Genomic DNA, 13,183 nt, shown 5'->3' with positions numbered 1-13,183 from the left:
GCACAGAGTGAGGGCTGACCCTCCCTGGGCTCCTGCCCACCTGCCTCCACCATAAAAAGAGCTGCCAGAGGCTCCTCAGGGACCTTTAATCCCAGCACCATCCAGCCCTCTGGCCCCTTAATCCTCCAGGTCTCCAGTTTTCCCCAGCTGGGGCCCCAAACTCACCCTGTCACATAACCCACCTCCCGACCTGGACCCCCTTCCTGGTGCAATCATGGCTTAGACTGGGGAAAGAACACAGCACCTTCCATACTGCTGCCACCTAGGGATGCTTCCCTCCTTTGGGGCAAGGACGAGGGGCAGGGTTCCCAAAGGAACCCTGACCCCAGCTGCTGGGCCATCTTGGGCAGATCATCAACCACGCTGCCTCAGTGTGCACCTCTCTCAGGTGCAGAGAGCAAAAGAAACTAGCCCAAGGTTAGGACGAGAGTTAGTGGTCAAGATGGGAATGGTTCTAGGTTCCTCCATGGGAACCTGCCCCAGTATTGCCCTTCCTTGTCTTTCTTTGTCCTGCCTGTGTATGAAATATGGCCCCTGGCTCAGAGTTTCCCCATGTGTGTTTTGTGGAACACCAGCCCCAAGATGGGTCTAAAATAAGGTTTCCAAGGTCCCATAAGTTTGGGAGACCCTTTTGCAAGAGTCTGATGCGTAAAACCATAGGAAGGGTGCTACGAATTCTCACAGTGAAGAGACATGTCTGATTTTGTCCAGCCCAGCATTTCCCAAACTTAATGGACCTTTGAGCATCATACTTTCCCCAGCAACATGCCATCGAACACTCTTTGGGAAAGATGCATGAACCCATAGAGTCATTTCCGCCTTTTGTGGAACCCGGCCCCTCTGTCCATGGTTCCAAACCAGTCTTTTACCTCCATTGTCTGAGTGGCAAAGGCCTTCAAGTCCAACTGATACTTAGTCTGGAGGCCTCCCACAGTTAGAAGACTGCCTGACCCCAGCCGCAGCCCAAGGGTTGAGGCGGATGCTTCTCCAGAGAGACTGAAGAATCTGGGACTGGCCTCAGGGAAGGTTGGGCTGAGCTCGAAGAGAACAGCCCCGCAGGAGCCAGGAATCTGCCTGCTCAGCACCCAGGACAGCGCCACCACTTCTCCCCGCAACCCCCCACCCCCCATCCCCCACCGCCCCACCTCCACACCTCCCTTTCCCGCAGCCCCCGGCCAGGGAGCCAGGCCAAGCATCAGAGTTTACCCAGTAGCAGTGAAGCATATGAAAAAGAAGAAAGGAACACACTTATTTTACATCAATTATGTATGTGTGAATTGGACAAACTGCATTTCCAGGACAATTGCCCGTCTGATCCTTGTTCCCAGCACTCGATTTCCCTTCTAGCTCCCATGACCATGCTCTCCCTCTCCTTGATGGAGAGAGGCCCAGGATCTCAGTGAAGGGGGTGGGGACCTTCAAGGACCCCCGTAGGCAGTACCTGGAATGCCACTGTGGTGGAGAACTGCCCAGTCCAGAAGATCTGACCTGGGATCTAAGGAAGGCTCCCATCCCTGGCCCCAGTGTCCTCTTTCTGTCCTCCAAGACAGAAGGAGCCCTGGGAACTGACCACATGGCATGCATGGGGCGGGGGGGGGGCGCGGGCCAAGCACAGGCAGCTGCCCCTCCCCACTTTGGGGATGGTTACCCGGCCTCATCTGCTGGGTCCTTGCATCATTACCCAGCTTCTGAACAGAGATGAATTAAAGAGGCTACCCTGCAGCTTATGGCTCAGCAGAGCCGTCCCCACCCAAAAGCCAGAGCCCACCAGGGAGCTCCGGCCCATTATGGATATTTACTGCCCCATAAATTAGGTCTAGGCCTGCAGCTGCTGAGGTCAGGAGGTGAGGTTATGGGAGTAGCAGCTTTCTCTTCCAGCTCTCCTTCCTTGCAAATGAGGATGCTAATTCTTCCCATAGAGAAAACCATCTCTCACCAGTCCCCTGACTTCTCTCCCCACCGCCATTCTGAGACACAGATTTTTGGCCAATATCTTATTACGTTCATTCTCACACACCGACCCTAGAGTGAGTGTGATTGGTCTCGTGTAACAGATATGGAAACTGAGGTACACAAAGTTAAGCAACCTGCCCAGAGGCTCTCCCAAGTGAGTGGAGCAGGGCACCATCTGGCCTGCTCAAGCTGGGGCTGGAATGGATTTTCAGACCTCAAGCCTCCCTGGGAAGAAGAGAGAGCAGTTCCTGAAAACCAGATTCTGACCCTCCTGTCCTTGGGTCTCCCCACATGGAGGCACGAGGGAGCCTTGGGCTCCCCTGTGATAGGGCCAGCCCAGGCCTCTGATAGCTGGAGAAGCTTCCGGGGTTGTAGGATTCCCAGCTGTATTATTTCTATTCTTTCGGCTCCCATGGAATTGGTCTGGGGGGAGGCAGCTCGTCCCTCTCAGGAGGCTTCTCCCACCTGAGCATCCCTCCTCCCCATTAAGTCAAACAGCTGAAGCCAGCTCTGAGGTCGGCAGGCTGGTTAGGGAGCCAGAACACCCTTCCCTCAGCAGAGAAGCGGGCATCCTGGCTTGAGTCCAGGCTGAGTGGCTGGATAACGGGCATATTTCCAGAAACCACCCAACTCTCTCAACACCTGGGCTGGAGGGGAAGAGCTCCCAGACTACCCACCCCCATGCAGGAAGCTGGGGTTAGGTGGGCAGTGAGGGGTGGGGGCCAGCTCTTTCCTCAGGGCTTTGTCTCTTTCCACCCAGAGAGGCTCTTAGAAGAACCTGCAGACTCTAGAGGGCAGCTGGGGGCTATGACTCAGAGACAGGTCCCTTGGGTCCCCAGGAGCAGACGAACTGCCCGCTGACTCATCCAGGCACAACCATCACAGTGCCTGGGGACTAAAGCTGAGTCATAGCCACAAAGGCAGGCATCCAGGCCCTGGAGGGGTGGGGGGAGACAGGTAAGGAGGGGTGGGACTGGGTGCAAGCAGAGGGCAGGGGATTGACACCTGCTCCATCCCTCCCTTTAGCCTATACCCATTTCCTCCTGCTGCTTCTTCTGGAAACCACAGAAGGGTCCCTTGTTCCCCAGAGATGAGAGGGCTAAGAGATCCAGGGAGGAGGGGAGTGGGAGCTGGCCAGGGAGGATAAACGGTCACCAGACACTTTCGTCTCCTGGGGCCCTCCACCCTGTTCCAGAAGCCACCCGAGGCTGTGTGGACAAACTTATACAGTCCCTCCGCAGAGGGCCCTCATTTGCTTGATGTCTCTGGGCAAGCCCTGCCCCCTGGGGCCTTAGCTTCCTCCTCTGTAAAGAGGGAATAGCACCACTCACCTCACAGGGCTGCTGAAAGATCAAAATAAGATGAGGACCTACGTGCATGCAGTAGGTACTCAACAGTTGCTCCCTGAAAGAAATATTTGCCGACTCAAACCTGTGATTTGCTTCAGAAAAGCTGGTGGGACAGAGCTGGTGGCTACCCCTAATTGTTCACAACTCAAGATATACACGGGCTCATTTCTGTAACACAGAAGAGTGCCCTATGCTCACGGGAGGCCACCAGGAACTGCCAAATGGGGCACCAGGAGGAGGAGCCTGGCTCTGGTCTCCTGATGGCTGGACCCTTCACCCTCAGCCATGCAAGCATCCAGCCAGTGAGCCGAGGGGACACCTGGGCGCCACTCGAATCCCAGGCAGCCTTTGTCCCAACGCTTCCCTTCTTTCCCTACAGAAATTTCGGGAAGCATGTGGAAGAAGCCAGCTCAACAGGGTACAAGGAACCCTAGACTGGGGATCTGGACACTGATTTGCCACCTAGAACTATTACGAGTCCGAGGTTCTTTTGAGGACAGCATCCATTCTCTTAAATTCCAGGAGCAGGACATGGCGGCCATGTTTACTGGGTGCTCACCAAACACCATGGCCGGTGCCATGCACACGCCATCCCCCAGGCCTCACGACAACCCCGAGGGGAAGGGGTTACTCTCGGCAGCTCACAAATGAGGCAACAGGGGCCTGGAGAGGTCACCTGGCTTGCCTGCTGCCACACTGCTGGGAGCAGAACTGGGACCTGAGCCAGGGGTGTGTCCTCCCCACTGCCCTAGTCACTCAGGACGCCAAGTAAGCAAATGGAAGGTTGCAAGGCCTGGTGGCGAGAACACAGGTCAGAGGGAAACAGAACTGGGCTCTAGTCCCAGCTCTGATACGACTGCACCGACTGACCTCAGAAGGCCGCTGGCCTTTGCTTCCCCGTTCGCAAGATGAGCAGATTGGACTGGAGGCTTCCACCAGCCTTCTCCTAACCTCGGGTCTTCGAGGTGGGAGCAGCCCCAGAAGGGCGAGCATGAGCAAGGCGGCCCGACGGTCAGGGCCTGTGTGCGGAAAAGACGTTGGAACCTCAGACAACACACACGGGGCTGTTGTCTGCCGTGTCGTCTGCTTGAATGCATGTGTGCCCGTTATGGGGCAGGCAGCGTACGATCTCAGCTCCCTTGGCCCCACCGCTCAACTGCCATCCATAGTGGTTAGGGATAAAAGGGTTAATTCAGCATGACTGCCAAGGTCACTGGGGCAGGAGCAGGATAGGAAAGCTGGCTTTGTGGTGGAGGGACATCCACGGCCCACGGGCCCTGGAGGCCACCTGATAAGGGGCTAGAGGTGCAGAGCCCAAGCAAGGGCTCCAGTCAAACCTGTGGCTTTGTCCTTCTCTGGGAACCTCTTTCTGCTGGCTAATCATGTGTTCCGGGGGGCCCGCTGTCAATGCCCTGTCTCCCAGGCAGGTGTTTTCTCTGTGGCCCCTCACTAATCCATTCAATGGCCCCGTGTGAACCTCTTTTCAGCTTCCAGAACTTAAGCCAGCTTGCGTGAGAACTGCAAATGAGGTAGGTTTCGGAGTCAGGTCGAGGGAAAACCACAGGCTGGAGAGAAGGGGGCCGAGCAGGGGAGACACTTTGGGGGAAAGCCAGCAGGAAAACCCTCTGGTTTCGGAAGTGGCTCTCTTTCCAGGAGACTGCACTGGGAAGGAGCTGGTTTAGAGAGGCCGCTGCTTTCCCTGGAGGGCCTGGATCTCAAAAGCTGTCCTGTGCGTCTTCCAGCAAATTCTGATTCCCAGTTAAGAGGCGGTCGAATGTGACACTGGAAAGAGTCTCTACTTCCACTTAATTCCCACCATTGTTCCTAGAGTTCTAGAGCACTGTCCTTGTTTTACAAACGAGGAAATTAAGGCTCAGGGAGCTAATGCCACTTGGCCCCAGTCACAAAGGCAGTCAGGCTTGGAGCCAGGTCCATCTGACTCCAAATCCAGGGTTCGGTACCCAGCAGGCTCTCTCAGTTGCTCTACATGCTGGCTGTAGCATGTTTATAATTTCAGTGGTGGGACAGTCAAAACTTGTCTGCTCTGCTGGGAGATTAGCAAAGTTGGGGCTGTTATGGGGGGGCCTGAGAAATGCATACTCCCAGTGGGAGGGAGAAAAAAAAATTAGTTCTAACCCTTTCTTTTCCTTCTCACTCACCTGAGCTTGAAAGCAACTGAGCTTTGTTAACAGAACTCTGCTCCAAACACTTTTGCTTATTAAACATTGGCAGATCTTGAAGGTATTTTAAGGGTGAACCTGGAAATGGCTTTCCCACCTTGGAAGCCCTTGATGGGCTAAGTGCTTAATCTAGACCTTGACCTTGGATCCCTGCTGGCCCCTCCCTGAAGTTCGGGAAGGGACTGAGACTGTCAAAGCATAACCAGAAAAAGAGGATCCTATGGAACAACATAAAGCAAGGACTGAAGGGCACATTGTGCGAAATTACAAACATCAGTGCGATAGATGAGAGATAAAGAATAAACTGACCCACCCAAAAAAAATTTTTACCAAGTGTTAAATTTTCCAAACACATTAAGTAATGTTTCTTAATAAGTGCTGGCATAGGGCGCCTGGGTGACTCAGTGGCTTAAAGCCTCTGCCTTCGGCTCAGGTCGTGATCCCAGGGTCCTGGGATGGAGCCCCGCATCCGGCTCTCTGCTCAGCAGGGAGTCTTCCCTTCCTCTCTCTGCCTGCCTCTCTGTCTACTTGTGATCTCTGTCTGTCAAATAAATAAAATCTTTAAAAAATATTAAAAAATAAGTGCTGGTATAACTGGATTGGAACAAGGTCTGGTTGGAGTAAAGGGTTAGATGATTTCTTTAGCCACAGAAAATGCAGTAAGAAACAGAAGTGCATATTTATAAGATCTAAAGAGGGATGCAGACTGGGGCGCCTGGCTGGCTCCGTTGGAAGAAAATGTGACTCTTGGTCTCAGGGTTGTGAGTTTGAGCCCCATGTGGGGTGTAGAAATTGCTTACATGAATAAATAAACTCTAAAAAAAAAATAAAGAGGGATGAAAACTATCTCAGATCCAAAGCAATAGGAGGAATCACAACGGAAAAGCTCAACAGATTCAACTACAGAAAAATCAGACATTTTGTACCACGACAGTACACTTTGACAACAGATTCGTATTTGGGTAACTCTAAAATCTAATACGGGGTGCCTGGGTGGTTCAGTTGGTTAAATGTTTGCCTTTGGCTCAGGTCACAATCTCAGGGTGCTGGGATAGAGCCCCGCGTCGGGCTCCCTGCTCAGGGGGAGCCTGCTTCTACCTCTGCCACGCCCCCTGCTTGTTGTGCTCACTTGCTCTCTCTCTCTCTGTCAAATAAATAAATAAATAATCTTTTAAAAAATGATAAAAGCAAATCTAATATTTAGGAAAACCATTCAGATCCCAAGCTCATGAAAAGATAATCCCCTCAAGCAGATGTGGAAATAGGAAACAAAACGTATGAGGGACCATCTGGGGTTTGAAGTGATGACCTCCAGGTCTCCTGCCTACGGTAATTCCCGGGGAACCACGGGGAAGAAGTCAGAGGTGGGGTAAGGAGGGCTGCTGCGCTACTCTCCTGCTTGAGCAGGCCAGCCTAATTCCCAGAATATTGGGTGGGGAGCCTCCAAGGGACTGGGGTCGCCTGTTTTCTTCACTTCCAACTCCCACAAAAGGCATCCTGACCATTTAGTTGAGGGATGACCACACAGGACCAACAGGCCAAGGTCATGACTTCTAGTTCTTGGGGTTTAATTAGCCTCCTGCTACGTCAAAGCTACTCCACGCGCTGAAGATGCAGACAGCACAGAGGGAACCGGTGCAATGCCATCCCTAAAACCTGGGGGAGAAGTTCTAGCAGGTCCCAATTTGAAACTGGATAATCACTGGGGTTCCTTAACCAAGGAAGGAAAGGAGGACCTACTGGTGCCAGCTTCTCATCCCATCGACCTCTGGAAGGTGAACATATCAGCTCACAGGGACTCCAACATGTGTCATGAACCCCATCCCACTGACCACAGTTGGACTGGTCAGGGCTATCTATGTCTGGATAAGGTGGTTGAGGGGACTGCCTCAACCTCCAGTCGAATGTTCTTTCCTAAGTGCCCCAAGGTCCCCAGTCCTCAAGTCCTACCGTTAAGCAGGCCCACGGGAAGAGGCAAGGGGAAAACCCTTCCTAATTCTGACACCCTCGCCCGTGAACTTGCATACACCTTTGTGAAGCTTCATAGCTACTCTCCAGTTAGTGCCCCTGGGGAATGGTCCCAGGGACAGCTTCACAATGTAGGGGCAAGGAACACAGAGGAACTGGATCTCTGCCAGAGGTCAAGCCCTGCTCAGGAGCAGCTCTCCTTAAACACAAATCACCCATAGAAAGGAAGGTGCCAGAAATAGGCTTCTCCTTCTTCTTCTTCTTTTTTTTTTTTTTTTTTTAAGATTTATTATTTTAGGTAGAGAGCGACATGCGGAATCCTCGCTGAGTGCAGAGTCAGATGTGGGGCTTGATCCCATGCCCCCGAGATCATGACCTCAGCCCAAACCTAGAATAAGGGGCATAAGCAACGGCACCCCTTAGGTGCCCCCAGTAATGGGCTTCTAACACCACATGATGAGCAGGGAATAGACATAAGGCAGAACTTACTGTGAAAAACAATGGTTTGCCCAGAGTATGTTGGTAGTTTCTTTCCTAGAATTAATTTTATGTGTCTAGCACAGTTTCCCGGCGGGTCTTACTGGAACCAGGGGGGATGCTCCCTGTGACACGAGGGACCTCCCTTCGGTGGAGGAAAGTGGACTTCACAGACCACCTGCGAATATTAGTTGCTACACGTTGTCTCCACACACTCTCTCCTCTCTCCGCTCCAAATTCTTCCTACTAAAAGTTTTCCTCCATTCACCCAAATAGCTCCTTTTAAAATGTAAACATACACAGGAAATTAATCAAATGAGAAAGACAGACACAGAGGGAAAAAGAATGATACACTTTGTTCTAGGTCCTGCTTCTAAATCTGGCAGGAGGTGTGAAGGGCTGGCAGCCTGCTGGTCCTGGTGTCGGTGGCAGCAGGCGGCCCCTCCTGCCTCAGGGCTGCAGGCCAGCAGCTGCTGCGCTCCCGGGAACTGGAGGGAGAGTGGGTGGCGAGTGGGAGCAGAGGGAGAGCTGTGCTGCCCCGCTGGGGTGGGAGCCGGCAGCCTGTGGATGTTCCCCAAACCACAGCCAGGCCTCGTGCTAACGTGGATGACATCGGCAAGCAGCCCCCCAACCCTCCCCACCCTCTCCTGCCATGACTTTCCAGCTGTAATTCTGGGTCTCAGTCCCACTCGGGTCCCTGCATTTGGTGGGTTCTTGGAATCGAACTGGTCTGTCACCAAAGCTATCATTTCTGCCAACAGCCCACCCCACCCCACCCTGATTTTCCCTTTTGCCGTCCAGGTTCAGCATCTCAAAGTTATCTGTGCATTTCGCCCATACACACGGGTCCAGGGAGATCTTCCAGTTCGCCCATCGCCACATCCCTCTTCTTTCCCACTCTTGCCGTCCTCCATGTCCATTCACGGCAGCAGGTCCCGGTCTCATTCCTGCAATCCACCCTACCTCCATCCCACTGGCACACAGGACCTTTCCAAAGCATTGCTTGGATCCCTGTTGCAAAGACTTTCAAAGGCTTTCCCTGCCTACAGCAGGATACGGTCTGGTCCAAGCTACTTTGTCAGCTTCATCTCCTTGCTCAACCCAACAGGTTCCCTCTGGCCCAACCAGCCTGGGCTCTTAAAGTTGCACAAAGTTCACAGAGCGATCATGCCTACTGCAGGACCACAGCACTCACTACTCCCCTGCCCCACGCTGGGACATCCCTTGCCTCCTCTCCTCTGCATAGGGGAATGGGGGGGGGGGGAATACACAAAAACTCTCAGGCCTGAAGCAATGAAGAACCTGTTTCCTTGCTGAAGGTCCAATGTCCATCGACAGATTCCGAAGTTGGTATTCCCACCTCCACTCCCCACACCTAGACGCTAGGAGTTGCAAACAATAACATGCATTTCCCATAACTCTCTCATCCCTGCCGAAAAGTTAGAGTCAGCCTGCAAAAGAGCCCATACTGTGAGTCACCCTCCAAGGACAGCACGGAGTAGACTTCAGTAGTGGCCATGGATCTTTGAAAGTGGAGGTAAAAAAGGAGCGGGAGAGTAACTTAAGCCCTTCCCCCACACCCCCAGTCCCGGCTGGAACCCACCCCCCTCCCCGCATATAGGGAATATCCCAGGCTTTCGATTATGCATTGTGCAATTTCTACATGTTATAAACCCAGCTCTGGTGAGGCAGAGTTGGGAGGAGGAGGGATCTAAGGATGTCTCAGGGGAGCCCACCGCCTACTCCTGAAACCTGGAGAGCAGTGGAGAGCACTGTCGATCACTCTCAGAGATGCACTAAGCCACGCCCCCACCGCACGTCACCGTCTCAGGAGTGCAGAGCTAGGGAAGCCCACGCAAGCAGGGAGACTGATTGAGGGGAGGGCTGGAAGGAAGTGGGGGGATTTAACCGCTCACATACCTGATCAAACAGGACTTTCCAGTGCTGGTAGAGAGAGAGGCCATGCAGAAGAGGAGGAAGAGGAGAGAGAGAAAGAAACACACACTTATCACCACGGACTCTCTAGCCCCCCCGATATTCCTGACAGAGCTTCCCAGCTGCTGCCCAGTCTCAGGAACCCGCGGCAGGACACCAGGGGAACCTGGGAAGAGCTCCCCAAATCAGTCTGCACTAAGCAAAGTGAGGGAACTCAGGTTGGGGAGGGCGAGATGTCCCTCTCTTGGGAGACCAGCAGGCTGGAGGAGGGATAAGCTAAGCGGAACAAGGGTGATTCTCAGCAATTACTAAATAAAGGCATCCAAATCTATCCAAGGGCCTCTAATAACTTCTGCCTAAAGCTCGTGTCCACGACTACTCCCACACTTGGGAACCCACCCTGCCGCAACAGTCTAGACCTGCTGGGGGCCAGAGACCTCCTACTCAGGAAAACTCAGCCCTGAATGAACACTAACCGTTGCCTGCAGTTTGGGAGGAGGGGTCTCCGAAATGCACTGAAATCTAAACAGTCTCTCCAAGGCTGAATCTAAGTGCCGAGTGCACGAGCCTGGTGAGTACAGAGCTTGGAGCCAGAAGCAGGCGAGAGGTTTAACCAAGGGGGCCAGCGGGGAGGCAAGAGGTTAAGCGCCCCTGGGGCACATTCACTGGTAGGTTAAGGGTCCTGGCTTCTCCATTTCCCTACCCTGAGAGAGGGCTAGGGCAGGGCAGAGTGTCTCTCCAGTTTTTCACCTCTATATGCAGGTTAACCTCAGGAGGGAGCAGCTTAAGCAATCCCAGTTCCCAGGACTCCCCAGTGCCCGCTCCGCCGATGGCTCCCCGGACCACAGGGAAGGAGACTCCAGCAGCAGATGGCAGGGAAGCCCTCTGGGGCAGCCCCTCCCCATCCTCGCCCGGGGGACCATCGCTGGCATCCACACGGTCTGGGAGTCCTAGGCTCTCTTCTGGAAGCAACACCGCTCCCAGCGCTCTTTCCCTCCCTCCTCCGGCCGGGTTCAGGGACCGGGCCGGCTTGAATTTCAATCAGTGTCGCGACAGAGCAGGTGCAGGGAGGGAGCTAATCCGGAAGCGAAGGAGGGGGTCGCCAGACCGGTCAGCCCTGCCGGGTTCCGGGGACTCTGCGGCGCCCGCTCCTTCCCCGGGCTCAGAGAGCCCGCAGGTCGCGAGTGGGAGGGGAGGGGGAGTCACTGCTGTGACGCGGCCGCCTCTGCGGGAAAACGCCGTGTCCCGGGCACTGCACCAGCCGCGGAGTGGGGGCTCCCGGCCGACCAGTCCCCAGCGCAGCCGCTGGGCTGCGTCCCGCAGGGAAGCCGCGGAGCCCGGGCGGGGGGGCGGCGCGCGCGCGTTTGGGGGAGACCGGTCCCTCCGCCCCCTCCCGCCCGCGGGGACCCGGCCAATCCGGGGCGCTCCCGCGTCACCTTGAAACCTCTAAGTTGCCCCGCGGGGGCGAGACGGAGGCAGCTCCCCCTTAAAGCCCCCCAGAAAGTTTGCCCGGGCGGGGGAGGGGGTACTCACGTCCTCCGGCGCCGCGGGCGGCCGCTCCTCGGCCTCGGGTTCCAGCTCCTCGATGCGCTCCGCCTCGGCGCAGGCGGCCACTGCGGGGCCCGGGCTGGGGTGCTCGCCCATGTCGACGCGGGGTCCAGGGCCAGCGGGCGGCTGCGGGGCTAGTCCCGAGGCGCCGGGCTAACTTTGCGCCGCGCGGGCAGCGCAGCTCCAGGGGCTCTGTGCGCGCCGCGCCGCCTCCGCGCCAGCCCAGCCGCCCGCGCCCGCCCCCATGGCCCCGGCCCCCGCGCCGCCGCTTCGCCACCCCGGGACGCCCGGGCCCTCGCGGCCAAACTTCTCCGCGCTTGCGGCCCCGGCGGCCTCCGCCTGCGCCCCAGCCCCCACGCCCGGCTCCGAGGCGAGGGCGCCCTTGGCCCGGCCCCGGCCCCGCAGCTCCCCGCGCTCCCTTCCCGCTTCCCGCGGCCCCCGCTCTGCGCCGGAGTCTCCTCCTCCCCGCGGACTCCTCGGGGGCGGCGCGCGGGCGGGGGCGGGGCTGCTCCCGGGGACCGCCGTCCCCCGCCCCCGGGCGCCACCACCAGAGCCAAATCGGTCAGAGCGGCGCGGCCCCGGGAGGGGAGGGGGCAGAGCTGCGGCTGGGTTGGCGGGTAAGTGGCCGCACCCCCGGGGCGGGGGGTTGCGGAGGGGAGTGCTGTGCTGTCCGTGGCCCCATTACGGCCAGCCTCCACCCCGGGCTCGGGTTGGTCTCGGGGTCGGGGTGGGGTGCAACGCCCACTTCCCAAACCCACCGGGTTAATGATCCCTTCGGAGGCTGCAGATACACGAAGGAGGCAGGGGTGAGGCTTTCCCTAAGTTGGCAAGGCCGGGGTTAACTGGGAGTGAATTGGGGGCGGGATGCTGGGAGGACAGGATCCTGACACCCTTCTATCTCTCTTCGCCTGCCCTCAGTCTCAGATTTTGGGAGGTCCAGATACGCCCAGTAATTCAGGGATGGGAGAACTCAGGAGATCGGGACAGTAGGGACCCCAAATCCTAAATCTTGCCCTCTCTACAAGAGAGTTATGTGACCGTGCCCTGGCTTCATTTGACCAGGTTGACAGAGGCAAGCCCACAGATGTGCCCCAACTGGGAGAAGGGAGGTAAAGAAGCTAAAGCAAGTAGTACTGAAGTTACATCAGAGAAAGAGGGGATCTTATTAAAAAAAAAAAAAAAAAAAAAAATGGGTGTTGATTCCCGTGGGAAAGCCCTCCCAGGAGATTGTCTCCCAGAAGCAGAAGCTCTGCTTGCAAATTGGTCCAGTGGTCAGCTAGGACAAATGCCACCTCTCCCAACAGGGCAGGGGCTCAGTCCTGGTCAGTCAGTCCTCTACCAGTCCTTCTCCCACCACCCAACATCCACCCACTCACTGGTCTTTGCTCCTCTCTCTCCCTGTCAGAAAAGGAGACTCTTTTCCAACAGTGAAAGTTGCAATTAATATTCTCATCACCATAGAGCAGACACCCAACCCAGCCCCAGAATCCAACCTGTGACCATCTCACCCAACAATGACTATTCCCCTTAAACACAGAGGAGGAAATTAACTCTGTTCTAATTAGGTGAGTTTGCTACAGACACCAATTTTCATCTCGGCTTCAGAAAGTGTGATCATTTCAACTATTTTTGTTTCTCACCACCCTCCCCCATTCCTACTCTACTAACAAGTCAAGATCCTGCCAAGATTTCCTTGTAAATAAAACTGTGCACAGGGTGTGATTTTGAAAACAGCCTTCAGGGGGACAGAAGAGAGGCCTACTTCTTTGTGGA

The 13,183-nt window shown here is 55.6% G+C and overlaps 1 protein-coding gene across 2 annotated transcripts in view; it reads right to left on the bottom strand.

The window, feature by feature from the left end:
• Nucleotides 1-11,818, bottom strand: part of LOC116863001 (rhomboid-related protein 3) — a 46,274-nt gene extending 34,456 nt beyond the window's left edge. For both annotated transcript variants that reach the window (XM_032850471.1, XM_032850472.1), the window contains exons 1-2: nt 11,396-11,818; nt 9,848-9,871 (exon numbers count right to left, since the gene is read on the bottom strand). In XM_032850471.1, coding sequence (XP_032706362.1) covers nt 9,848-9,871; nt 11,396-11,506 — 135 coding nt within the window. In that variant the 5' untranslated portion in view covers nt 11,507-11,818. The remainder of the gene's footprint in view (nt 1-9,847; nt 9,872-11,395) is intronic.
• Between the last annotated feature and the right edge of the window lie 1,365 nt (nt 11,819-13,183).

This window comes from Lontra canadensis, unplaced genomic scaffold (assembly GCF_010015895.1).
Source record: "Lontra canadensis isolate GAN:19392208 unplaced genomic scaffold, GSC_riverotter_1.0 scaffold442, whole genome shotgun sequence".
NCBI classification, from domain to species: domain Eukaryota; kingdom Metazoa; phylum Chordata; class Mammalia; order Carnivora; family Mustelidae; genus Lontra; species Lontra canadensis.
Note: the sequence above shows the minus strand (reverse complement) of the source record. Positions and strands in the feature narration are given on the sequence as shown.